General features: G+C 39.9%; 2 protein-coding genes across 2 annotated transcripts in view; one reads left to right on the plus strand and one right to left on the minus strand.

Moving 5' to 3' along the window:
* Window positions 1–2149, plus strand: part of LOC149273190 (inositol 1,4,5-trisphosphate-gated calcium channel ITPR3-like) — a gene marked incomplete at its 5' end in the record, with an annotated part of 72834 nt that extends 70685 nt beyond the window's left edge. The window contains one exon of the mRNA XM_089506607.1: window positions 2063–2149. Coding sequence (XP_089362733.1) covers window positions 2063–2149 — 87 coding nt within the window. The remainder of the gene's footprint in view (window positions 1–2062) is intronic.
* An 11284-nt stretch (window positions 2150–13433) lies between these two features.
* On the minus strand, window positions 13434–27410 carry LOC149273191 (ubiquinol-cytochrome-c reductase complex assembly factor 2-like). Its single transcript, XM_089506605.1, has 4 exons — window positions 27273–27410; window positions 22135–22209; window positions 18997–19066; window positions 13434–13531 (listed from the first exon to the last, which is right to left on the minus strand). Exons 1-4 carry the CDS (start codon window positions 27408–27410, stop codon window positions 13434–13436), a joined length of 381 nt encoding a protein of 126 aa, XP_089362731.1.
* Window positions 27411–27869: the final 459 nt, after the last annotated feature.

Consider the following 27869-nt stretch of genomic DNA (forward strand, 5'->3'; position numbering starts at 1 on the left):
AATCCTTTAAACAACACAATACCTTAACTTTTGCACTAAATAATTTCAGGGCCTAATATTAGATCCTGCTGCTGATATATATATATTAGCCCCTGCTGCCCATATATATTAATATTAGCCCCAGTTGCCGATATATATTAATATTAGTCCCTGCTGCCGATATATATATATACAGGTATCTAAGCAGCATGCCCCCATATCGCTTTAACTGACAATTGTCAGTTATTAAAAAAGTTGCGCGGTGACGTCATCGCGTCATTGCGCGTACCGTCACCGGCCGGATCGGGTGGCCCCGGTGATGCCCTTCAATGTGAGGGGCAGATCGCCGGGGTAGGTGGTGATGGAGGTCCACAGACCTCCATCAAGGTAAGATAGTGGTAGCGACGGCATGGTGCCGTCGTTAGCACCTGACTGGGACTGCTAGCGACGGCACCATGCCGTCGTTAGCAGTCAAGGGGACTGTCCTGGGTGGCTCCAAATTCGGCGGGGGGCAACAGGGGGGGCAAGGAATATCCTAGGGGGGGCAATTGCCCCCCTGTAGCGACGCCACTGGATGGTTTCCTTTAACTCCTTTTTGTTTTATCAATACAAGACGGAAAGAAACAATAAGTGATGTGCAAAATAAATACAATAAATAATATAATAATAATAATACAAGATGCCTCAGAAAGAAGGGACTGTGTGGAGCCATGGCTACATATATACACAGGCAGAGTTAAGTGTTGTATGACCAGCAGGAGTTATACTGTATTTACAAGAAATGAGAGAGATATTTTAGAAATGAGAAACAAAAGGAAACAAAGAATTAAAAGATCAAAAAAGTTCACTGTAACAATAAGCAATTCAAACTCACTTATAGCTTTATTCATGTGTAACATGAGCTACATATAAGGTAAGTTTTATTGGTAATGTGGTTCTGCATTATATTGATTTAAGATGCGTGTATGTTTATGCCTAATGCCCATTAGTTCCCACAGCATACATAATCAATAATAAGTTGAGCTTTTCGCCCATTAAAACAGACTATCATAGGGTAACTTTCACTCATACATAACATTCCTTCTGCATTATTCAGGAAATATCATTACATAATGTAATGCGACAGTCTGTATTGGCAACCGGGATGTGTGTGGTAAAGGACATATACAGGAATACCATGCAGACCTGTGTCTTGAGGTTTGTAAATCTGGGGAGCACTTGGATTAATGAAGCCAAGTAATGACTAAATTTGCCACATTCCTTAAACATACAGCATTTACAGCTGTAATTTCAACATACTACTGAATTAGGTACATGTACAAAATAAGATATGGTTCTAAAAAACTGCAAATATGCTACTAATAAAATAAAAAATGAGGCACATTTTTGACGTGTTTACTAATTTCCGTAAGCATGATAGAGGGAACCTAGTCTGTACAGCAGCTTTTTTTTTATTTTTAACACATTGAACTTGTATTAACCATTTATATAACACCTTTTTTTGCATTACATTATACTGTTTTGTATAATACTGAATTACACTTCTGTTATGGTTTTCCTTAATGGTTCATTCAATAATAGAAGGAGTTGATAGACCAAAGCTGATGTGTCTAAACTACATATGTAATAGCCACAAGCAGTTATAATATTCAGTGTATTTGTGCACATGATTTGACCCCATTCTGTTTTTGTTTTTGTCACCATAGGTATAAATAAAATAGTTTACTCTGATTTGGTGGTCTGACAACAAACTCTCTGTAGCATGATTTTTTTTATAAATCTGTTTTTCGTGATGAGTAACAATCAAAAAAGGTCCTTTAATCCAACGATAATTACATCTTATGAGTATTATCGCAAGTGGTAAGTGGTGCCATAGCTTGAATAGCTTAATTACTATAGATATTGAGCTACATTACCAAACATTTTGGAGGAGACAGAAACTACTGAAGAATGCTAACTGCTGTGAATGTATAGAGTGTTGTAAGGCTTCTAAGGTTGCCAGCTATGCCTCATTGGTCTAGTGCAAAGCAAGTTACCAATTTCTCAGCCACTAGTTAAATTTAGTGTACGTCTTCTTTTGCAGATGACTGAGCAGCGAAAGAGACGCCAGCGCTTGGGATTTGTAGATGTACAAACGAATGCTGCACACGCCACGGCTAGTGGTCAATAGGAAAATTGATGCAGACTCCGATAATGGGAACTGCACTGTTGGATGCTGTGTACCTATATATATATATATATATATATATATATATATATATATATATAATTGAATATACTGTGCTATTTGATGAACATGGCTGTCAACTAGCAGAACAAGTTTGATGTTCTCTTGCAACTTATGTTTCTACATGCATGTTTTTAGATAAACGGTTCACAGTGTCATCACTGTATATTTTATAGCGAAAACTAAAGTTCAATTTTAGGCTAAAAATGTCGTAGGAATTTTGTATTTTGTTTTAAACGTTTTGTATTTTGATTACCAAAAGACGAGTGTACACTACAAGATATGAATATTCAGCTTTAAACATTAAACAATTTTGAATATGTATTAACTTAAGTAAATTGTATACATCTCTTTAATTGTGTAAAGTTTCTATAAGAACATACACCATATTATGTTCCAATCTCTTATCAGCATGTATTTTACTGTCCCATGAAGACCCATGACTGCTATGCCAAACATAGGCAAGCTTACTAGACTTGTTCACAGTGAGCAAAATTGATTGGGACAATTTTTTTCATTTTGTTTTGCTATATTTGTTTTCAGCCAACGGAATCAATTGCCTGCCTTGCTCAACTGCCCTTAAATATAATACATGTTTAACCTCTGTGGTTACGTTAGGATTATTTAATATTTTAGAGCAGCTGATTGAGGCAACATTTGTTTTCTATTCAAACCACTATTTGTTAATTTGAGGGAATCTTGTGCTGCCCCAACTGCATTAGCACAGACTAAAATTCTTTCTAGTGCGCTTGAAGCCCTGAGATTTTTACTTAATGTATGAAAGATTTACATTACTGAGACAGTGGTAGAAATGTAGAACATCCTTCCAGCAGAAGTAGCTTGAGGTCTCCAGAACTCCCAAGATTTTTACTTTTATTTTCCTAGTCTTTGCAATTGTCTATTATAATTTGGTATTTTGGTGGTGATTTTTGAAGATATTATTAAAAGTTTAGTTTCAGGTGATCCAAGGTAGGAATCTTTTCAATGTAGATATCCCTTATATGGCAAAAGTTAACTATACTTTTTTGTTGTTGTTGTATGTAACCTCTTGCATCCTGGCTCTTATTGTTTCCTGGGAGGGTTGCCATTTGCCAATACTTAATAAGCAGCACCTGCTTGAACATTTTCTAGGAACATTGCCAAAATGCCAATCCCAGCTTGTTCAAGCCTGATTCCTACAAATGTAATATCTTGTAATTAACTGTACCAGAAATATGTGAAAGGGACTTGGAGAGAAGAATTTTTGCTTTTACAGGTAAATTAATGAAAACAAAAAAAAGATTTCCCATTTGTTTTGTTGGGGGTCCTTTCTCGTTTTCAGTGATTCATACAATATAACAAATTAAGCAACATTTGTGAATTAAAATGTGTGCATCTGAATGCACAAGTCTAATTACCTCATTTTCTACAAACATTAATGGTTTTGTTTATACTGGGGATGTACTCCCCAGTTTTTTGATGAACTTCAAACATTTTAGTACAAAAAATTTGGAAGATTTATGTAAAGAATATTTGTTTTAGTTCTAATATTTCTAATGGCTCTTTTGTACATACAGCAGAAAATTTAGCAAAATTGTTTTTTTGGGCCATAAAACAAAAAATACAAACATTTTCTCATGGTCACAAAAGTAAAATCTCACTGAAGGCGTAAACAGCAGTGCCATGTAATTGAGCTACTCTTTTTGATTTACAACATAATAAAAGAAAAACGTGGAAAATATTAGGTCAATGTAATATACTTCTACATTATGAAGAACCATCACACCTAAAAGAGATTGGGCACCCCTTACCAAAACCAAGGACATTGATATGGTATTGTCCCTCCCCCTGTTGTGTCAGTAACAGCCTCAACTCTTTTGGAAAGACGTTACACATCGGTGAGGTCAAGCACTGTTTGACAAGAAGGCCTGGCTCCCTGTCAGCGATCCAATTCATCACAAAAGTGTTCAAACTGTGGTAAAGGTCAGGGCTCTGCACAGGCCACTCCAAGTTTTTTCACACCAAACTCAAACACATGATTGTTTTGTGTGCAGGGGCACAGTCATGCTATAAAGTTGGAAGCATACAGTTGAAAATGTCTCTAAAGTGTAGCATTAACATTACATCATAACTGGTACTAAGGAGCATAGCCCAAACCCTGGAAAATAGCTCCAGACCATTGTCCCTCCTCTACTAAAGTTTACAGAAGGTACTATGCATTCTGTTAGGTGGTGTCATCCTGGCATCTGCCAAACCAAGATTCATCCATCAGACTTCCAGAGAACAGGTTTCCACTGCTCCATAGTCCAGCTGCCATGTGCTTAACACCAGTCCAGCTGACACTTGGCATAGTGCATTATGATCTTCAGCTTGTGTCCACATACCTTTGGTCATGTAGTGTACATAAGTAATGTAAAATATATATAATATATTCATGTATCACAGCAGAACCATATATTAAATTATTACCTTGAGCTTGAAAAGATTATGTCAATATTGTGTTGTAGATGAACTAAGAAAATGTACAATTCCCCCCCCCCCCGGGGTATCTCTTTGAATTAACAACTCATGTAAACAGATACTGCAAAAAAATGATTAGAGGAAAATTAAGGGAGAGGAGAATTGAGCAAATACAAGAATCTAAAGACTGTATTCAATACACTTCACACAAAAAGACAGCTCTACAAGATGGTGGTGTTTTGCAAAGATGTGCAGACTGCTTCAAATTGCCACTTTACAGATCTCACCTAAGAAGGCCAAATAAACATCTGCCCCTGTTGAATGGGCCTTGAGTTCAGGAGGTGGAATTCTAAATACCAAACCCAAAATGCTCTGTATGTTTGTGACTTTCCTGAGACCAAGTATAGTATGGTAGGTTGAAAAAAGACCAGTCCATCAAGCTCAACCTAGTTCTAAAGTTGATCCAAAAGAAGGCAAAAAAAACCCTACTTGGGGCAATTACCAATTATGCCACAACAGGGAAAAATGTCTGCTTGATTCCATAGTGGTAATCAGATCACTCTCTGGATAGACTTGCTAATACGACTGCTTTTAACAGTTGTAGCCCTTCATGTTATGCTTAAACAGAAAAGCATCCAGACCTTTCTGAAATCTCCTTTCCTCAAGTCTCAACTGATGACCCCGTGTCTTTTGCAGAGACCCCTTGGTGAATAGGTCACTAGAGAGCTGTTTATACTGACCTTGTATGTATTTGTACAACAAGCTAGGTAAAATTCCACAGTGTTAAGGAGTCTATGGCAGCAAGACAATCTACAAGATTCAGAGAGAAGATCTGAGATTCTGGTGGCCATGAGGTCGATGTCTGGGACAGTCCATCTGTTGATTAGCTTCTTCAACAAAAGATTCAGCAGTCAAAGGGTGTCCATCAGGATCTCAAAACTTGTATATCAATCAGCAAATTCCACAATCAAAGGGTGTCCGTAAGGCTCTCAGACCTAGCATATTGACCAGAGTAGGTGCAATAAAGTGCTGGATCAGTGCCAAATATATAAAAACAATATACAAAATTAAATTCCTCAGGGGCTCTCTAATACAAATGCATGCTATGCTACACTACCTTAAGTATTTGAAGGGCTGTTTAGGGATAATATTCAAGAATTCATTGGGAAGAACGGTATTAGCAAAAATCAACATGGTTTTATGAAACATAGGTCCTGTCAAACTAATTTAATTGCATTCTACGAAGTTAAGTAGAAATGTAGATCGGGGTGTTGCAGTGGATGTAATCTACTTTGATTTTGCCAAGGTGTTTGACACGGTTCCACACAATAGGTTAGTATTCAAACTGAAGGAAATTGGTCTAGATGCAAATTCTTGTTCTTGGGTAGAACATTGGCTTAGAGACAGAGAGTTCTTATAAATGGTAAATTTTCAAGCTGGTCAAAAGTGGTAAGTGGTGTCCCTCAGGGTTGTGTTCTGGAACCAATTTTATTCAACATATTTATAAATGACCTGGCAATAGGTGTTGAAAGTCATGTTTCCATGTTTGCAGATGACACTAAACTAGGTAAAGTAATACAGTGTGAGCAGGATATTAGTGCTGCAGAGGGATCTAGATAGACTGGGGGACTGGGCACACAAATGGCAGATGAAATTCAATTTAGATAAATGTAAAGTTATACACTTCGGGGTAGGGAATGCACAAGCAACCTACACCCTAAACAGTAGTGAATTAGGGGTAATGACAAATGAGAAGGATTTGGGAATTGTTGTATGCAACAAACTAGGCAACAATGTGCAATGTCAGTCAGCAGTTGCTAAGGCCAGTAAGGTATTGTCGTGTATAAAAAGGGGCATCAATTTGCGGGATAAAAATATAATTTTGCCTCTGTATAAATCAATGGTAAGGCCGCACCTTGAATATGCTGTACAATTTTGGGCACCTATTCTAAAGAAGGATATCATAGCACCAGAAAGGGTGCAGAGGCGGGCTACAAAATTAATAAAAGGAATGGAGCACTACAGTTATGAAGAAAGGTTAAATTTAAATCTGTTTAGTTTAGAAAAACGGCCCCTAAGAGGGAAGGAATATGATAACATTATATATAATATATATTCGGGGCCAATACAAACCATTGTGTGGAAATCTGTTCATAAACAGGTCTATGCATAGGACACTTGGTCATGCGTTTAGACTGGAAGAAAGGAGATTTAGTCTAAAGCAGAGGAAAAGTTTTTTTTACAGTAAGGGCAATAAAGATGTGGCATTCTCTGCCTGCAGAGGTAGTTTTATCGGAGTCTGTACAGATGTTTAACCCCTTCGTGACAAAGGCTGATTTTACTAGACACCCCAGGGTATTTTAAATGCTGGTATTTTAACTCTTTGCATGCACACATTTTACCACCATAATTTTTTCAAAGTTTGCAGTAGTATTCTTTTGTGTGTATTTTTCCCCCACACACCTATGTTATGTATGAATTTACAGCTCCTGGTTTATGCCGCTGTCACACGACACCCCAATATGTGTTCAGCAACATCTCCTGAGTACAGTGATACCCCACATGCATGGGTTTGTCATTTTTTGGGGGAACTAAAAGGCCACATTTGGTACGTGTGCATTTTTCTAATTGGAAATTAGATGTGTGACCATCCTTCCCCCCCGTGTTATTTGGGACATTGTTAACCCGGCCAATTCATTTTACCCCATCAAGTCATACATTATTTTTTTTAAAGTAGACACCCCATGGGCATTTAATATGCCAGTATTTTAACTCTTTCCATGCGAGAATTGTTTTAAGCTAATATGCTAATTTTAGGACTTGCTCACAAAAATATATTTTTTATATATATATATATATATATATATATATATATATATATATTATTTTTTTGCCTTTTTTTAAAAAAGTTAACTTTTTTTTCAACTTGAAGGTTCCCTTGATAGTGACATATTTTTACATTTTACTGTTTTTTTTACTATTTTTTTCTAATTATAAATTTTATTTTTTAATTTATTTTTACTAATCACACTGTGATTAGAAAGCTGGGCTCCATTGACTTGCATGGTTGAATGCAGTACCTGTATTCAACCTGCAAGTGGAGCCAGAGTTCTCTAGAGGGTCTGGAGACCCGTTTAGGTGCAGAAAGCGAAAGTAGATCGCTTTCTGCACCCGTTTAAAGACGTGCCGGTCCTGGCACGTCAATTGTCGTTAACTACTTGATTTTCCGTGACGTGCCCGGACCAGCAATTGTCTTCAAGGGGTTAAACAGCAACTGGGTGGATACTTGGAAAAACATAATATTCGGGGATATAATCTTTAATGGGGAAACAGTTTATTGATCAAAGGAGAAATCTGACTGCCATTTTGGGGACAAGAAGGAATTTTTTTTCTTTAAAGCCGGCCAATGCAATTTAGCCCATATTTTTAAAAATTGGACACCTCAAGGTATTTCAAATGCTGGTATTTTAACCCTTTCTATGCACTAATTCTACTACCACCCTTTGTCAAACTTTGTGATAGTAAGTTATTTTGTGTTTTTTTTATCATTAAAATTGTACTTCAGGTATGGATTTACAGCTCCTGGTATACGTCACTTTCAAACAAGACCCCAATATGTGTTCAGCAATATCTCCCGAGTACAGTGATATCCCCCATGCATGGGTTTGTCAGGTTGTTGGGGAAGTAAAACGCCACATTTAGGAAGTGCACATTTTTTACTTGGAACTTTTACATCTGGTCCTACTGCCCCATGTCCTAATAGGAAGCCAGATAATTCAATTTACCCCATTATTATTATTATTATTTATTGTTTTATATAGCACCATCAAATTCCGTAGCGCTGTACAATGGGTAGACAGGACATAACAAGTAGTGTGTTACATTACAAATTGACTAACAGAGACAACAGGTGAGGAGGGCCCTGCTCAAAAGAGCTTACAGTCTAGAGGGAGTTGGGTGTATTACACAATAGGCAAAAGTGCCGTTGTTAGGGATGGACCAGCCACACTAGTAAAGGTATTGCAGGAGAGGGACTAGGAAAGGTGAGCTAAAGGAATACGGGAGTATGGGAGGCCGTTAATGCGCTATGTTGTAAGCATCCTTAAAGAAGTGGGTCTCGAGGGATTTTTTGAAGGAATAAAGGCAGGGGGAGAGACGGATAGACCGGGGGAGGGCATTCCAGAGGATAGGGGCAGCCCTTGAGAAATCTTGTAAGCGGGCATGAGAGCTAGAAATCAGAGGAGAGGATAGAAGGAGATCATTGGATGAGCGGAGAGACCGGTTAGGAGTGTATTTAGAGATGAGAGAGGAGATGTAGGGAGGGGAACCGCTGTGAAGGGCTTTGAAAGTAAGAGTGAGGATTTTGAAGTGAGTCCTGAAGCGCACAGGCAGCCAGTGAAGAGACTGACAGAGGGGAGAGACATTAGTAAAGCGATGGGAGTGGAAGATGAGTCTGGCAGCAACATTCATGGTGAATTTTAGAGGGGTGAGACGGTTAAGAGGGAGACCGGCTAAGATAGAGTTACAGTAGTCAAGACGGGAGATAATCAGGGCATGGACAAGAGCCTTAGTGGTATGCTGCATTAGGAAGGGACATATACGGGCAATGTTTTTAAGATGAAGGCGACAGTTTTTAGAGACAGACTGAATATGGGGTGTGAACGAAAGGTCGGAGTCAAGGGTGACACCAAGACAGCGTGCATGAGTAGACGGGGAGATGATGGCACCATTAACATTGAGGGAGATAGATGTGGGAATCTTAGCAATGGAGGGAGGGAAGATGAGGAGTTCAGTTTTGGAGAGGTTGAGTTTCAAGAAATGTTCAGACATCCAGGTAGAGACAGATGCAAGGCAGTTAGTTACACTATCTAAGACAGAGGGAGAAAGATCAGAGGAGGATAGATAGATCTGGGTGTCATCAGCATACAGGTGGTAGTGAAAGCCAAAGGATGAGATCAGTTTGCCAAGGGAGGAAGTGTAAAGAGAGAACAGAAGGGGTCCTAAAACAGAGCCTTGGGGTACCCAGACTGAGAGAGGGAGGGGAGGGGAAGTGTTACTGGAGACAGAGACACTGAAGGTACGATCACAGAGGTAGGAAGTGAGCCATGAGAGAGCAGTATCACGGAGGCCAAGATCATAAAGCTTTTGAAGGAGAAGAGGGTGGTCCACCATGTCAAAAGCAGCAGAAAGGTCCAGTAGGATTAGCATGGAGTAGTGGCCCTTGGATTTAGCAGGGAGTAAGTCATTAGTAACTTTAGTAAGGGCGGTCTCAGTAGAGTGTCGAGGGCGAAAACCAGATTGAAGAGGGTCAAGCAGGAAGTTGTAGTCTAGAAACTTAGTTGTGTATAAACAATTCTTTCAAGAAGCTTGGAGGTGAAAGGAAGCAGAGAGATGGGACGGTAGTTGGAGAGACCAGTCGGGTCGAGGGAGGACTTTTTCAAGATAGGAGTAATGGTAGCATGCTTGAAGGACGATGGGACAGATCAGTAGTGAGGGAGAGGTTGAAGATATGAGTTAGAGTAGGGACAAGGGTAGATGAAAGAGACTGGGTGAGATGGGAAGGGATGGGGTCAAGGGGGCATGTGGTAGGACAAGAGGAAAGAAGAAGAGCATGTACATCTTCTTCAGTGACAGCAGAAAAATGAGATAATTAGTGAGGGGAGAACAGGTCAGTGGGAAGGGGGGTGCATAGGCAGAGGGAGGTGACTGTGCAGATATGTCATCTCTGATAGTTTGAATTTTATTATTGAAGAATGTGGCAAAGTCAGATGCATTAAGGTTAGTGGAAGGGGTAGTAGGGATCGGTCGAAGCAGGGAATTGAAGTATTAGAGAGTCGTTTGGGGTTGTGGGACAGGGAGGAGATGAGGGAGGTGAAGTAGGGTTCTTTAGCAAGGTTGAGAGCAGAGTAGTAGGAATGTAGCAAAAATCTATAGTGCAGAAAGTCAGACAGAGTAGTAGCTGGTGCTACATGCTCAAGAGCAGATTTGAGAGTGGCGTTATAGACAGAGGTAGCGTTGTTAGGGCATGACATGTTTGAGAGGGGAGAGGGGAGAGGGAGTAAATTGAGTGAGAAGTCCTGAAGGTTAATGGAGTTGAGGTCTCTGGTTAGTCACGGTTGGGGTGCACGGGGGTGAGTATGAGGCAAGATTAGAGAGCAGGAAAGGAAGTGGTGGTCAGAGAGGGGGAAATGGGAATTTGAAAGGTTAGTGGGAGTGCACATGCTAGAAAAAATAAGGTCCAGGGTGTTACCATCATCATGAGTAGGGGAGTTAATATGTTGCTGGAGATCAAAAGAGGAAGTGATAGAAATAAATTTTGAAGCCATGGGACTCATTGGGGTGTCAACTGGGATGTTGAAATCCCCAAGGACAACAGAAGGAACATCAGAGGAGAGGAAGAGAGGGAGCCATGAGGAGAAGTGATCAAGAAAGATGTTAGCCAGGCCAGGGGGGCGATATATAACCCCATCAAACCATATATTTTTGATAACTAGACACCCCAAGGTATTTAAAATGGTAATATTTAACCCGTTGCATGCATGAGATTCTACCACTAGCCTTTGCCACAGTTTGTGGTAGTATTTTTATTTATTTTTTTTTTTACACAAATTGTACTTCGGGTATAAATTACTAAGAGTAGAGAAATCAAGAACAATAAACTAGCCTACTTCATTTTTTTTGTTTTTGGATAACATAATACTTTTTGCCAACCCAATATGGCCCTTCTCATGAAGCGATTGCTAATGTCAAGATACAGTCTATATGTATGTCTGTTTATTTTTGTTATGTTCTTGCTTGTACGTCCCGTCTTGTATTATGTATTATGACTTAATTTATTAATAAAGTAAAACTTGGAAAAAAATAAAAAAAAAGGAATATCGAATATTTCAAATGCTGGTATTTTAACTCTCCATGCCGTTATTTTTGGCAAGATACAGCACCAATTTTAGGACAATTATCTGGGCTTTATCGACTTGCATAATAGAATGCTGTACCATGTGAACTAGTTAGCTCACTGATGGCACTTGTGGTTGTCTTCAGAGAAATCACAGGGCAATCTGGGGGGGTTGTCCTGCTGAATACCTCGATATCGAAGCATTTCAGCACCACCAATTATTATGCCAGTCAGCTTTTTTTTTTTATTTTTATTTTTTTTTTTTGAGTGACAGCTTTCCTCCCACTATCCTTGGCTAGCACTTCCATGGATGCTACAAAGCCTCCAATCGGGCAAAAATGCAGCAGTTGCAGCTATTTCAGCAACTTTAAAGTAGCTGATACATACGGGCATTGTCAAAAATGCATCGTAAGTCTGTACATGTACGGGCTTTGTCGTGAAAGGGTTAACCCAAATAAGACAATAAGACCCCCAAAACTATTTTAAATCTTCTCTAGACACCATTAACGGGGCACCTGTGTGGCTGGAGGGTGTGGGCAACCCTATGGTTTGGTCAGAACCTGCAAACATAAACAGCACAAAAAGTATTAAAAAGGGGAAAGTAAAACCTAAAAAGTATAGGAAAAAAGGCATACGAATAGTATTCACTAGTTATGTGCTCAATTCTTGCTTTGTGTTATGCATTTATTAGTCATTATTATTCTAGCAGCAACCTGGAAATCTGAATGTGTAGCCTTTTATGCTTTTTAGGTTGTGCGCTCCCCTTTAAGTATATAAAAACACTAGGCTGTAGTACTCAATGGGGATAAGATCAGTTTCTCCACGCTAGCCTCATAAAACGTACTCTTTATGGACCTTGCTTTGAACACAGGGGTACAGTCGCACTAGAAAAGGAAAGGACCTTACTCAAATACATGTTACAGAGTTGGAAGCATACAATTATCTAAAATTCATTTGTATTCTGTAGCATTATCATTACCTTTAACCTAAACCAGGAGGCCTATCCTAATCCCTGAAAAACAGTACCAGGCCATAACCCCCCCTCCACCAAAGTGCAGAGGTGGCATCTTAGGACAGTGTGACATTTAATGTCACCAAGCTCTTTAGTACAACCCATTCTATTGACAATTTGTGTCAATGAAGATGGCATGCTTCTTTATTTTATATCCTTGTCATCATTGGGTGTAGGTGAACAATCTAAATAATAAATAATTATGACCAACATGGGCAAACCTCCCTTATAGTGTATAAAACCATAGTGCTTTTTGAAAAGGATAATAGTGATCATATAGCCTCATACAACTTTGTAGCAATAGGATCATTGGAATGGATGTTTCATTGATTATTTTTTTTAAATGTATATCTGTAACCTTGTGTTTTCTCATGTTTCACTCACCAGTATTTTGAATTAATTTTTGTGCAGTTACAAGGCTTAGTACCTTAGCAGGGAGCGGTAGGTGAGTTAATTGCATTAATGAAACAGAGGTTCGATTTTGGGTTCAAAGATTCTGTGAGAGGTGAATCCAAACCACTTAGATTGGGGATGAAAATTATAGGGCGGGGAGAAAAAAAAAAAATGTAAAAGCTAGTATATAATCACTTAAACTTAGTATTTAGAGACGTTTTAGAAAGAAAAATAATTTTGTATATAATTAAATTATATACACACACATTTGTATTTCTAAATGTGTCCAGAATACCATTGCATATTCCAATGTTTAACCAACAATATAGTACTAAATTCAGGCCTCATTGAATAACTTTCCATTAATTGAAGTTAAGACTTACAGGTAAGTAGAGGAAACTATATGTTTATTGACAGATTCTTTATTTGGAGCAACTGGTGTATTTGCAGGAAGGAAGTGGAAATGGATTTTTCTCTTAACAACGACATCAGTCCTTAACGCCGTCCTGAGGGGATTTAGCATTAAACTTCTCTCTGAGTCTTGTCCACATTCCCTTTTTCATCTCTTCCATCTGTTTTAAACTATCTGTCAGCAGAAAGAAAAAAAACTGCCTCAGCACATTAATTATACATTAACTTATGCAAATGAAACAAACAAAAATATGAATATGCATGTAAGTGACTGCTGCATAAGCATTGAAAAACCCAGGCATGATCATTTGGATGATGAATGGTTAATATAACAGTCTATATATCAATTATAAAAACACACATCTACACATAGACCTAAGCATCTCTTTCTGTAGTAACTAGAGTTGTGCATTCGGCTTCGCACAACCTTGTTTTTTGTTTTTTAACCCCTTAAGGACAACGGGCGGTCCCTAAACCCATTGAATCCAATGCATTTTGAGATCGTACATGTACGGGCTTTGTCATTAAGGGGTGAAACAAAATTTCCCAGTTTCATTTCATACAAATATTTTTGTCAGGAATCGGCATAGTAAAGTGCAAAGGTGCCCCATGGCAAGGTAAAGTGGTAAGGGACTGTGTGTAGGATAGTACATATCAATGACTTGTAGGTAGAAGTAGCCAAAAAATGAGGGATAGATTTGATACATGTTTCACACTGGCCAATCAGCATTTGTAAGTGGGAGGGACAAGCAATAGATATCTGTGCTGACACCATCTTACCTTGTCTCCATTTATAAATATTGGTGACTAAACCAGCCATTTTAGTGAGCTTGCACACAGTGTGACTGTTTGAGATTTTTTAAAACCTGTTCCTGAGTAGTTTAAGACGGTACTAGCCAAACCTCTAATTTGTTGACAAGGTAATTTTAGCCTCTTACATTCAAATCAATGAGCACATGTGGCAGACACGTACAAAAAAAAAAAAAAATAGTAATCAGATGACCAGGAGTCAGAACCTACTACCAAAGTAAGGCACAACTTTATTTACAACCAACAACTCATTGAGGGGTCATGCGCTAATGACTTGGTGGGGTCCAGGGCGAAGATAGCTTGTAAGCTATTTTATGGTAAAGCATCGAAAAAAAACATTACTACCAGTGCCACTACAATCGCTCTTGATGCTACCACTGCCAAACACCTCCTAGAGCAAAGATGATAGCAGCGGATCACAAAGGCAAGCCAGCAGCTGAGGTAAGAATGGAAGATGGAAGGTCTACCCCCATCACTGTCTACATCAGGATGCAGTCACCTGCTGGAACTCTACCCTGGACATGATATAGGTGATCCCAAAGCAGCAGCAGGTTCTTTGCTCCACGGCCTTTGAGCAAAACATTGGGGTGTCCAGTCAATTTGGCAGAGGGGAATGGACATGGATGGGGGTGGTGGTCCTGAAGCAATTCAAGAATGTGACTGAGGAGTAAAGCTAGGGTACTGCCACCTTGAGCAAGGGCAAAAAAAACCAAAATTAAAAAAAAAAATAAGTGCGCCCCCACCCCCATTTTGGTCAGTCTGTGCCTATGCCCGGCCACTCCAATTTACCCCATCAAACCATTCATTTTTTTTAAATTAGACACCCCTTCGGTGTTTGAAATGGTTTTACTTTAACTCCATGTCAAGATTTTTGGGAAGATACAGTGCTAATTTTAGCACTTGCTCATAATAATAACGTTTATTTTTTTATTTATTTTATTCTTTTTGGACTTTGTTTTACATTTTGCTGAAACTGGATGGTTCCTCTGATGCATAATTACCACTTTTTTTTTTAATTATTATTATTGTTTGTTTACATTTTTTACTAATCACATTGTGAGAGAACTTTTCCAACTTTGTTATGGAAAAAATTATGGCAAAATCACTCACAGTGCCGGTTGTGACAGCTCTCCTGAGTGTCTGGTGTTGCTGAATGCCTCGTTATTGAGGCATTTCAGTGACACCATTGAAGGTTAGGAGGCGATCTCTTTTAAAACAGGCGTTTCCACTATGCAGTGTATGGCAGATGTTAACGCCCTGGGGAGGGGCCAGACATGGCCCCTGATACCGATCTCTGTGTTGCTAAATGCCTCGACATTGAGGCATTACAGTAACACCGTTTAAGCGAAGAAAGTAGGGCTGCAACTAACAATTATTTTAATAATCGATTAGTTGGCCGATTATTTTTTCGATTAATCGGATAAAAAAATTAAATTTTTTTTAATTTAAAATAATGTAATAAAAAACGTACAATTTACACTTTCATTTCTTTATCGCAATGGCCTCTCTCTCTCTATTCACCTTCTTATTTTACTAAATAAGAACCCAATAATAAAAGCTACAAGAACCCAAACACAGTTTCTCAAACTAGGTTTTAATACAAAGTTATTAGTAAATATTAATTCATGTTAACTATTTTTCATATTTAATAAAAACTATGAGAAAAAAGCCTTGTTTATATTTTCTTATATTTACCAAACTGCCCCCAGTTATGCACATCTGACCCCCAGTTTGCCACTCTGCCCCCATATATGCCTTATACCTCTTATATGCCAGAGATTCCACTGTGCCCCCTGATATGCCACTGTGCCCCCGATATGCCTTATACTCCTTATATGCCAGTGATATGCAACCGAGCCACCTGATATACCTTTTATCCCCAGATATGTCTTATGCCCCCCTGATATGCCTAATATCGATATGCCTTATACCCCCTTATATGCCTTATAACTTCCAATATGCCACTCGCCCCCATTTATGCCTTATACCTCCCTATATGCCACTGTGCACCCTGATATGCCACTCCGCTCCCCATAAATGCCCTGAACCACCCTGAAATTCATTATACTCCCTGATTCACCACTCTGCCTCTCCCAGATATGGCACTCTGAAATTCATTATATCCCCCATACACCACTCTACCTCCCCCTATACACACCATCTTAACTCCCCCAGATATGCCATTCTGCCTCCCTGAAATTCATAACACCCCCATACACAACTCTGCTACCCTGAAATTCATTACACCCCCCATACACCACTCTGCCTCCTCCCCCTCCCATGCTCCACTCTGCCTCCTCCCCCCTCCCATGCTCCACTCTGCCTCCTCCCATACTCCACTCTGCCTCCTCCCATACTCCACTCTGCCTCCTCCCATACTCCACTCTGCCTCCTCCCACCTCCCATACTCCACTCTGCCTCCTCCCCCCTCCCATACTCCACTCTGCCTCCTCCCCCCTCCCATACTCCACTCTGCCTCCTCCCCCCTCCCATACTCCACTCTGCCTCCTCCCCCCTCCCATACTCCACTCTGCCTCCTCCCACCTCCCATTCTCCACTCTGCCTCCTGTCAGCAACGGAGGTTCACAAGACACCAGGGAGCCGGGTAGAGAGGCAGAGTGGCATATGGGAGGGGGAGGAGCCAGAGTGGTGTATGGGAGGGTGGCTCCCATACACCCCTCTGACTCCTCCGCCCTCCCATACACCGCTCTGCCTCTCTCGTGTTTTGTGAACCTCCGTTGCTGACAGGCACTTTCACTGCAGCTTCATAGAAGCCTCAGCGTAAGTGAAGGACAGTAACGGAGGCTGTCTGTGCGATGCAAACCCCCACCAGCTGACAGAGAGGATGATCCTCTGCAGGAGACCTCTATTCTCTGTCAGCTGGTGGGGGTCTGCACGATATGCACAGACAGCCTCCGTTACTGTCCTTCACTTACGCTGGGGCTTCTATGAAGCTGCAGTGAAAGTGCCTGTTGGCAACGGAGGTTCACAAAGCACCAGGGAGTCGGGAGAGAGGCAGAGCAGTGTATGGGAGGGGGGAGAGAGACGTAAGTGAGAGACCGGCGGACAGTGAGGGGAATCCATGTCCCCTGCAGCGTTGCGGGGGATCTGGATTCTAGTGTTATAATCCGATCTCTGTTTGAGGTCGGATTATATAAAGGAGATAAAAATCGATTCGACTAATCGATAATGAAAATAGTTAACGATTTTCATTATCGATTATTATCGATTTTATCGATTAGTTGTTTCAGCCCTAGAAGAAAGTGATAATAGATCACTTTTTAGGCTTCTTTAATGAAATGACGTGCCAGGCACGTGGCCCATCAATGGACGTTAAGGGGGTTAATGCGGCACAAGAGGAATGCTGAGTGAAAAAGAGATGCAGGAGTTTGCAATAAAAATTCCCTGCAGCCGTAGTGCCACCCATATGTCCAATACCCAATACCTTGCTAGATCCACCAGAGCATCAGCCATTTGAGCAGCGGCCCTTGGTGGGTACCACCCAAGCATCCCAAAGTCAATCTTCTCAAATTAGGTTAACCATGCTGCTCTCTCTCCTTCCTTATTCTGTGGGATCCTATATTTTAATACTTGGTCAATTCAGTCATGAACCAAGGGATGTACGTGCTGGCCTGCCCAGGACCAGTGCCCTGCTACTCCTCCCTCACAAAAAATTCTATAACATTGAAAATGTTTTAGGGGAAATTGGTCCTGCATGTGCCTACAGTTTGCCAGTGTGTCTAACAGTGCCTGCCCTGCATCTGCAGCTCAATCTCCTTCCTTACTTTGGGGGGATTAACTTTTTTAAATTTTTTTCACATTTTGGGGGAAATTCAGTGTCTTGTAAGGTGGGGCTGGATGGGTGCACTTGCCAGGGTCTACCCAGTGCCCTACTACTACTACTGCTGGTGCCATATCATCTTACTTATTCTGAGGGAACAATTAATAAAAATAATTCGTTTTAGAGAAATACTGTCCCAAAGAATGTTGTTGGATGTATGTATCTATTGGTGCAGTGTTGCAGTGCAAAGTCTTGATCTCTTCATAAACCTGCAAGTAATAAGCTAGCCCAGAAGATGTCAGGGACCTCACCCTTTGGGAATGCCATTCTGAATCAAAAATGACCTCCGAATTTTGTCTGAACTGAATGGTTATGGAATCGATTTTGCTCGCTGTGTATACTCAGTATCAGTGTGTATGTGTGCTATATGTATAATGCTAAAGTCAGGATGTGTGTATAAATGTATAGTGCCAGAGTCAGTATGTCTACTGTACTGTAGTGCCAGAGTCAGTATGTCTACTGTACTGTAGAGCCAGAGTCAGTGTGTATGTTTCCATAGTGTTAAAGTGTGTAATTTTATTAATTCATTTTATAGTGTTAGCCAGTGTTTATGTGTGTGCATGTGTATAAGTGTTGTGCCAGCATGCATGATGTTTATGTAACAATATGGCACTAGTGCAGGTATGTATGTCAGGATATAGTGTGTATTAGTGTATGATGTTAGAGTGTGTAAATATACGTTAGTGTATGGTATGGCCCAACAAACCCCGGGCACAAGGTTGATGAAGAAAAGAAAAAGCTGGCTCCTAACATTTCCCCTGTGGTGTGGAGTGTGGTGCTAGCATGTATGGTGGTTATGTCACAGTATGAATTTAGCATGAGTATGTATGCCAGCATATTGTGTTAAGAGTGTCTCCTAGAGAAAAACAACATTTGTTGACCCCTGCACTAAAAAAGTATAATATATAACTGTTAATAACAATATTTATAATTTTAAGTGCCAAATACTACATATTTACAAATTTTACAAAAAAACCCAAAAAACTTACCAGTGGCCAGCACCATTTGATATTCCTCCGCAGTGACCTCTGTGAAGCTTGTATCCTGAATTCTTGGGTACTTAAAAAGGAACAGAATGATAATTTTTCAAACTAGTAGCATGTTTTTTCTCAGCATTTTTACAATTAGTTTTCATATTAAAATGAGTGTTCAAAAAACTAATTTTAAATTTTTTCTATTTTGTATTTAACTTGGAATGTGGCATTTTATTGCATATTATGTACAATACATAGAATGCAGCATATTCAAAAAAAGTTGAGGCATCCCTTTTCATGTTATCAAATGGGAATAATAGCTGTGACCCATTTTAACATGGACATCTATAAACAGAAAAAGGTAACATTACCAATGCACTTTTCATGTGCATACCAGCCAAAAATAAAAGCAGAGACATAGCCCTCATAACCAGTATAATTAATACGGTAGCTTCATGTGTCACAAATATTTGAAATTAACCACATTCTTATTACAAGTATATAAAAGAATAAGCATTTATCCAATCGGGAGTGGGTGAATTTAAGTATTTATGCAGCTAAAAGGGTCCAAAGGAGAGGGATACTGTTAAAAAGTGATAAAGGTAAGGTGTATGGTATCAGTTCGGAACTTGCTTGGAAAGCTAGGCTGCCAAGGATGGCAATATCTGCTTTGAAACCATAATCCCTGTTTTTTTCATATAAAACAAATGCGTTACCTAATGTGAGAGAATATATTTTCCATAATTCTGTTTGATTCCAAAATGGAAATCAGCTTTGGAATCCAAAGTGACAGTCAATTTCCACTTTCTAAAACGGTTATCTTTAGGGTCAAAATTGCATTGGGTCTAGCTGTCAACTTACATGCCAGTAAGCAATCAGTCTTTCACATTCATCTCAACATGCACTCTGTTTTTTGAATATTTAATTCAACTCTGACCTGACAAATTTAAGCGCAATTGATGTCTGGGCTTTATTCTGTGACTAATAATGGGGAGGCTAAGGTAATGATATGGTCTCTTAATATGGTCTTGTGGGCATTCCAAACAGATTCTAGCATCGTGTAGAGCAGGGTTTGACAGATTTGTTATAAATCTAGGAGCCAGCTAAAAAAGTTAGGAGCCAGGACTTTCTTTTGCCCCTGCACCCACACTTTGCCCCAGCACTTTGCCCTGCACCCACAATTTGCCCCAGCACTCATACTTTGCCCCAGCACTTTGCCCTGCACCCAGTCTCACACATTGCCCCAGCACTCACACTTTGCACCCACACTTTGCCCCAGCACTCAATCTCGAGTTATTAATACCAATCACAGTCCTGCCCAGACATACCCAGGTTCCAGCATGCACTGGCTGACTTGGCATGATAGGAGTACATGCTGAAACCTGGCTTGCTGCCCCCCCCCCCCCTTGTATATTGATGCTGCACATCATTTAGAGCCCCATGTGCCATGCTCCTCCCCCCACTTACACAACCATGCTACCACACACACTCACTCATTCATATACTCACTCATGCACTCTCCTTCACCCCCTTACCTGCACTGCAGATCACTCACACGCAGACTTCCATAGGGGCCCTGCTGCTTCTATCTCTGTCTCTCTGCACGAACTTCTCTTGTCCCGCCCACTGGGAGGAGAAACAGAGCAGTCATGTGACTCCTCTGGTTTCCTGCTTCCTGTGGCCACTCCAGCACAAGAGACGCTGCTTGCGCATTAAGAGCAATGCACAGCTAAGCAGTGCGGCCCCTGCGGGGATTATTTTCGGCCGTTTAAAAAAAAAAAAAATTCGGCATTTTGCCGAATATGTGTTTCGGCCACCGGTTTGACTCACAATTGGCCTGGGATTTGTCAAGCCCTGGTGTAGAGTTTGAGTGAAAGTGTCTTAGGTGTTCTGCTATAAGAGAAACTTGATTTTTCTTTGACAAAATGCTGTAATTTACCGCCACAACCCTTGTCCAGTGTAGGGGCTTGCTTCTCTTATTGAAAGAGTAATAGGAGAGTGATCGGACCAAGAAATTGCTTCAATAGTACTATTCAGAACTATAGGTAGCAACCTACGTGTTATGGGGGCCGGAGTAAAAAGTGAAATGCCTTTCACCTAGGTGTAGCACCCACAACAGCTCTATCCTGAATTAGGGGCATAAAAGTTAACACATTTGTATTTTATGTTATTTATAATGCATTTCGGCAACAAAATCTGCCTTGTGGATCCTTTGATCTACATTGGTAAATGCCATGCGACCTCTGCTTTTTTGGTTACATTGATGGAATGATACGCAATTCACAAACAGTTCCTGCTCCGATGTGCCCCTCATAACACATCAAAAAAGACTGCACACATTAAAAGTTATCAGAAAATAATTATTGTGCAATTTCAAAGCAGATCAGCTTCCTATTACCAACTCTGAGTTGAGATAAAAAGGAAATATAAAAAACTGTTCTTATCACCCAGACACATAAACATGTGTAAGTCCATGGAGATTTAGCTTCTTTAGCATTCTTGAGCAGGGGTAAAACAAAATCACCCAGAGTATCACAAAACCTCTAGGACTGCAGATAAAGCAAATTTATTGGAGCAACATGAAATAAGCAAGTTCACGGCTACATTAAATACATCACTGTATTTAAGACTTAGAGGAAAATTATTTTCCATGGTACATCACCTTTAAAAAAAAAAAAAAAACCAACCAACAAAGGCTAAATCCCTTAAATTTTTATAATGTACAAGCTCCATCTGGTGGCCATTGGTGTTAAAAAGTCACAGGTCCGATGCTTCATATGGCAGGATTATGGATGCAGTATTTTGCACATGAACCAAATGTGAAGTAAGGTGGCATTTTAAAAGCATATCAAATGTGCTCTTGTGAAGGTATTTATTGTCAGAACTGCGTTTGACAGGGACTAGCAGGGCAAGGTAAGAGAGGTAGGAAGAAGCTTTAACCCCCCAAAAAACAAAAAACATAACTACCAAAGAACCATTATTCATATTCACCTGCAGGGAAGCAACTTCATGGAGACATAAAAATGTGGAGCAACAAGCGACTCACTGCAATAAGTCAGTCACACCGCAAATTATCTTGCAATTACATGTGAAAGCACAGTCATGAATTTGCAGAAGGATAGAAAAAGAGAAGGGCGCAGAAGTAATGTATACCTTCTCTCTGTAGTAGTTGCTGTTGATTCTGCTTAGGCTTTCATACATTTGGTCGCAGACTTCAGGATTAGTTACCTGTAGAATAAATAGAATAAATAGATTGCTCAAAAAATGATGCATGGAATTTATTTTGCCAAAGTATTTTACAGATTGTTTTATTGGATACATCAACTTATTAATTAAACATATGCAGTATATATTTCTAAATTGTTCTTGGTATGTGGTATGGTTGAATAGACTTCTGCATCCAACCATGCCTTTAATACTCAGACTAACCCTGATTTATCTCTTCTATTTATAGTGCAGATTGATCATCCGAGAGGGGAACAGGAGTAGTACTTTGTGAAATCCATAAGGGAGATATCCAATTCTATACACGAGTAGAAAAAGTTCTACAATTGAAAAAGAATGCCTAGCAATTAGATGGACACATCTCGTCCACAGAAAATACCCAGAGGATGATGCATATGTGAGAAATTTTGCAATATCCCCCATGCATTTGAATGGGAAACCATTTAAATTTAACCATGCAGCTATCATGTGCATCAAAGTACATATGATGGCTAGAGTGTCAATTTAAAATTCATTGATGTGGTAGAGATAACTTATAGCTCCCAACAATCAACTTCTATTAATTAATCATAACTTTAAGAGCAACAAATTCTTAAAAGGGAAGTCAAGTTTTCCTTACATTTATTGTAAGTATATGCTACAACCCCCCAAATATAAGTATTGAAGGGGAACAATCAGCTTTATCACAGATTGGAGAAAAAAAAGTGTCAGCATTTACCAGGAGCTGGAGCCCAGTTGCAGGGGATGGCACACTGCTCAGAGTGACAGTACTTGAGCAGTGAGAGTGTGCAAGGGGGCAAAACAGGTACGCGGTACAGACAGGGGATATATCCAGAAGCAGAGTCAAACGTAAGCAGAGGTCAAAGTCCAGGAAATCAGGCATATAATCACAGCACATCCAGAAGCAAAAAACAACAACAACCACATACTGGGCTGGAGGTGAGGCTGATCTTTTAAAGCCTAATAACGAGGCCAGGTGAGAAAGGCGGGGTTCAGTCCATAACAGAACTAGGTGATGACACAATGAGTTTAAGTCCAGCCAGGCCTCTTAAAGGGGAGGCCATGCCTTGCGGTCTGTGGGACTCTGGGTGATGCCTGACAAAAAGACTGCACACATGGATCACATTTTCATCACAGGAGTTTTTAATTGACTGGAATACTAGATGGGCCGGATCCTGGAACAAGTGGAGACAATAACTAGAAAGGACATGTGTCTTGATTTGTTGATAGCTAACAGATGTTTTGTCAAATATTCAAGTAACAGGGCCAGGGCCGGCCTCTGGGGTGTGTGAGTTGGCGCCATGGCAGCAGGGGCGCCATGCGGCTGTCCCATCACCAAGGCACGGCATACCACCCAAGCGGCAGGGAGAGGAGGAGAGGGGCGCAGAGTGGTCCCACATGAAAAAGTTTTCAACAACCGCTCGGCCCCCTTTGTTTCCTCTGCTCCCTACCATTGCCCTGACTGCGGTGGAGGGAGTTGGTCGCGGTACGGCGCTTCATATCCCGCCGCTCAGAGGTGAAGCTGAGCGCGCCACGGCAGGGCAGCAAAGATTGAGAACTTCACCGGGGTAAGTGAACTGCAAAGGGGGAGAGGGGGTAGACAGTGGGAAGGGAAGGAGAGGGGGTAGACAGTGAGAAGGGAAGGAGAGGGGGTAGACAGTGAGAACAAGAAGAGGGGGTAGATAGTAAGACTCTTGAAATAGAGATAGGATAAGTAAGATAATGAAGTAATGTGTGGATGAATTATGTGAATATGTGAGAGAATTAATTAATTCAATGTACATTATTGTTACCAATGTTTCCAGTTATAATTTTATTGTGCTTGTTTGCACTCACACATAAATAATCTCTAATTAAAACTAGTTTGTTACAAATTTTTTTCCCTTTCTTTTTTGTCGAGGAGCGCCAGAAAAGTAGTCCGCACAGGGCACCTGAACAACTAAGGCCGTTTGGGGAACACTGACCATAACATAATTAAACTGAAGAGTAATGCACAAAGCAAACTAGTAAAGGAACCACCAAAACACAAAATTTTAGGAAGGCCAACTTTAGAGGGTAAAGCTAACTGACTGGGATGAATTGTGTGTAGGAAGAAGTGAAATATTTTCTAAATAAAATAATTGCTAAAAGCTTATAACTCCCATTGGGTAACAAAGAAGAACGAGAAGTTAGTAAGAAAATAAGGAAAAAAAGGCATTTAAATCAAACTTTAAAAAAAATAAAAAAATTAGCAACTTGATTTATAAAATACAAAGATCCTAACAAAAATGTGCAAAATGGCTGAAACAGATAATGAGAAAAGGATAGCCAATGACAGCAAGACAAACCCTAACAGTTTTAAATGCATTAATAATTACAAAAAACCTGCCTGAGGAAGGGACTTGGTCTTGAAAGCTTGCAATTAAACTGTTAACCAATAAATGGTATCATCATTTTAACTATACTTTTGTCCTGTTTTAATAGCTAACACGGTATAAACCTTTTCATCACCCCCCCTAAAAAAAAAAACAAGCTAACTGTTGACCCATTGAAGTCTGAAAATGGCGAGTTGTTTAGCAAAAATCAGGAGAAGGCAGAAGTTTTAAATCGATTTATTGGCAATGTATGCAGGTGTGCAAAGTAATGCTACAAAATGCTTGGAACAATCATGGGATATGGTTGACACAGGTGATAAAATTGCTAGATAAAGTTAAAATGGATAAAACTCCAGGACCAGATGGTATAACATGGCCAGGTATTTTAAGAACTATTTGGGAAGCTATTGCTTTTTCTCTTAAATGTTTCTCTCTCATCTGGTATGGTGCATAAAGCAAAAGTGGTACCAATCTTCAAAGCTTAGCGAGGTATCTACGGACCGTGAGCCTGACATCTGTGGTTGTGAAATTACTTGAAAGCATGCTAAAGGATAATCATCAGGAATACTTTTTTCTAATATCATTAGTAAGAGTCAACATGGTTTTAAGAAGGATGACTTGTGTAAGGCTTACTGAATTGAACTCTATAAAGAGGCGAGTAAAAACATAGACCATAGTCTTTCAGTAGATGCGATTTTTTTTTTGGGGGGGGGGTTGCTAAAGCATTCAATATGGTTCCACATAAAAGGTTACAAATTAAAAGTTTTTCCACCTGGATTGAAAACTGGCTTAAAGATTCAGAGTTGTTAATAGAAAATTCTCCAAGTGGTCAAAAGTGGTAAGTGGAGTTCCTCAGGGTTCTGTCCTTGGTCCATTGTTTAATGTCTTTATTAATGACCTTGCAGTGGGTATTGACAGCCATGTGTTAGATGATGCAAGATTAGGTAAAGTAACACAGTCCGAATCGGACTTTACTTCCCTGAAAGGAGATTTGGACAAATTGGAGCACTGGGCAATCAAGTGACAGTTTTATCTGTGACAAATACAGTTATACATTTTAAGAAAACAAATAAAAGTGTACATTTTACCTTAAATAGGGTAATGGAAATCATTAAGTGAAAGAATTTTAGACAAACACAATTCAATGTCAGGCAGCTACAAGGGCGAGATATATGCATGTATACAAAGAGGTATCGACTTACAGGAGGAAAATATAATTTTGCTTCTGTCAATAGTAACCCCTCATCTTGAATATGCAGTTCAGGTCTGGGTAACTGTTCTTAAAAGGGGCATTATGGAGCTTGAAAAAAGTGCAGAGGCAGGCTATAAAGTTAATAAGTTGAATAGAACATCTTAGTCATTACCCCCTTTGAGACAATGCCTGTTGTAACGTTTCTGTGTTGCTCATAACTGTACCCAGTTTTTTCCAGGACAAAAAGGGCTTTCTTTAGGTATCATTATTTTGATCACATTTAACCCCTTAATGACAAAGCCAATACAAAGCTCAAAATGCATTGTTTTCAATGGGTTTAGGGACCGCCCATTGTCCTTAAGGGGTTAAGGGGGGAAAAGGATTCCTGACTTAATTAAATTAACCCTCAGTCCTCAGCATTAAATTAACCCTAAAGACCCCATTTACCATAACTGCCCCTAAATTAACCCTAAACACCCCATCAACCAAAACTGTCCCTAAATTAACCCTAAAGACTTCATTAACCATAACGGCCCCTAAATAAATTACCTAATAAATTGGTATGGTTGATGGGGTCTTTAGTTTTAGTTTAGGGGCCGTTATGGTTGATGGGGTGTTTAGGGTTAATTTATGGCCAGTTTTGTTTGATGGGGTGTTTAGGGTTAATTTAGGAGCAGTTATGGTTAAGGGGTGTTTAGGGTTAATTTAAGGGCACTAATGTGGATGGCCCAATGGATTTTAACCTCTCAATCTTCAATTATGCATTCAGTACTTTATTGTGTATTTTACATGTACCTTCTGTAAATTCATTCCTAGTGTTCTACCTGTTTATTTTCACATAGTCAATGATCTCAGACATGCATCCTTGCATGCATCGCGGCCGTGTTGTATTATATGATTTGTATCAAAGTATTATTGTGGTACCAATTTATAGAAAATATCTTCTGTTTTGAATAAAAAGCTAACCAGTGAATAAGAAGCCAACTTAGGCATCATTTTGATATTTAAACCCCCACCCAGGACAAGTTGCAACTCTAGACCCAGGCTGCTTGACCTGAGATTGTACCTATTCACCCTAATTTACTGGTGAAACCCTAAGGATTCCCAGCTATCACTACAAGGTCATATCACCTCGGAGGCAAGTAAAATACAGGTATTAGGGACATTAAAACACATCTGTACTTGACACTATTCCACACTATAGCAGTGTAGCACACAGAATCCAACCCAGCCACACATACATACGCTGACAATTCGTCAATCCATAGACCTTCCGAAGAGATACTTAAAGGGCCACTCCACCCATCACATGCAATTGAATGCATATGACAGACGCACAGTCCCTTTTAAATTTCGCGGCGCCCCCTATAAGCTTTTGCGCTTCCCCCAGCTATATTCAGCGCAGATTTAGTCAGCTTTATCTAACTAAGCTGCATTTAAAAGCCTTACATGACAATGTCAATGTGAGCGGGCACCAAACCTTCAACTTCCTGCACTAGCAAACATCGATCAATCCTGACCTGTGTGTTTTCACCTTCCCGGAAGGCTTGTGCCACCCGTTGTCTTATAATGGCTCCCAGGTCTCTGCCCCGCTTGGTTTCATCCACCGGCCATTCTTCGCACAGCTTTAGAAAACGCCGGTACCGTAAAGCGGCCATCTTCTCCAAAGTGTCACCCTGTAGCTTCAACCAATCGTGACAGAGGGGCGTAGCTTATGAGCTGCTTTTTTTATTATTGTTTTATAAGTAGGTGCGAGCCCTTAACGTTGCGGTTGTTGCGTGTATGCAGTGCCTGCTGATTGTGGGTTAAGTAACTACATTTTGAGTTGAGTATGCGAAATAACAGCGTAAAAAAGGATCTATGTTTTTTATGCATAGTACTAAAGAGTTTCTAGCGCTTTTGGTATTCTGTTTCAGGAATAATTTGCCTCATTTATTTTAACCACGGCTTTATTTGAAAACTTTACATATATAGATAAACCGGCATTTGTTACAAAAATAATATTTTTTAAAAAAAAATGTGAAACGTGTGAATTTTTTTTTTCTTAAATACTTACACATGTGTGGGTTCTTCTGTGTTTGGGCCTCTACTCTTTTCCATCTAGACCTCTTACCAGC

Source organism: Sceloporus occidentalis, unplaced genomic scaffold (genome assembly GCF_023333645.1).
Source record: "Sceloporus occidentalis isolate IW3139 unplaced genomic scaffold, rSceOcc1.0.p SCAF_398, whole genome shotgun sequence".
NCBI classification, from domain to species: domain Eukaryota; kingdom Metazoa; phylum Chordata; class Lepidosauria; order Squamata; family Phrynosomatidae; genus Sceloporus; species Sceloporus occidentalis.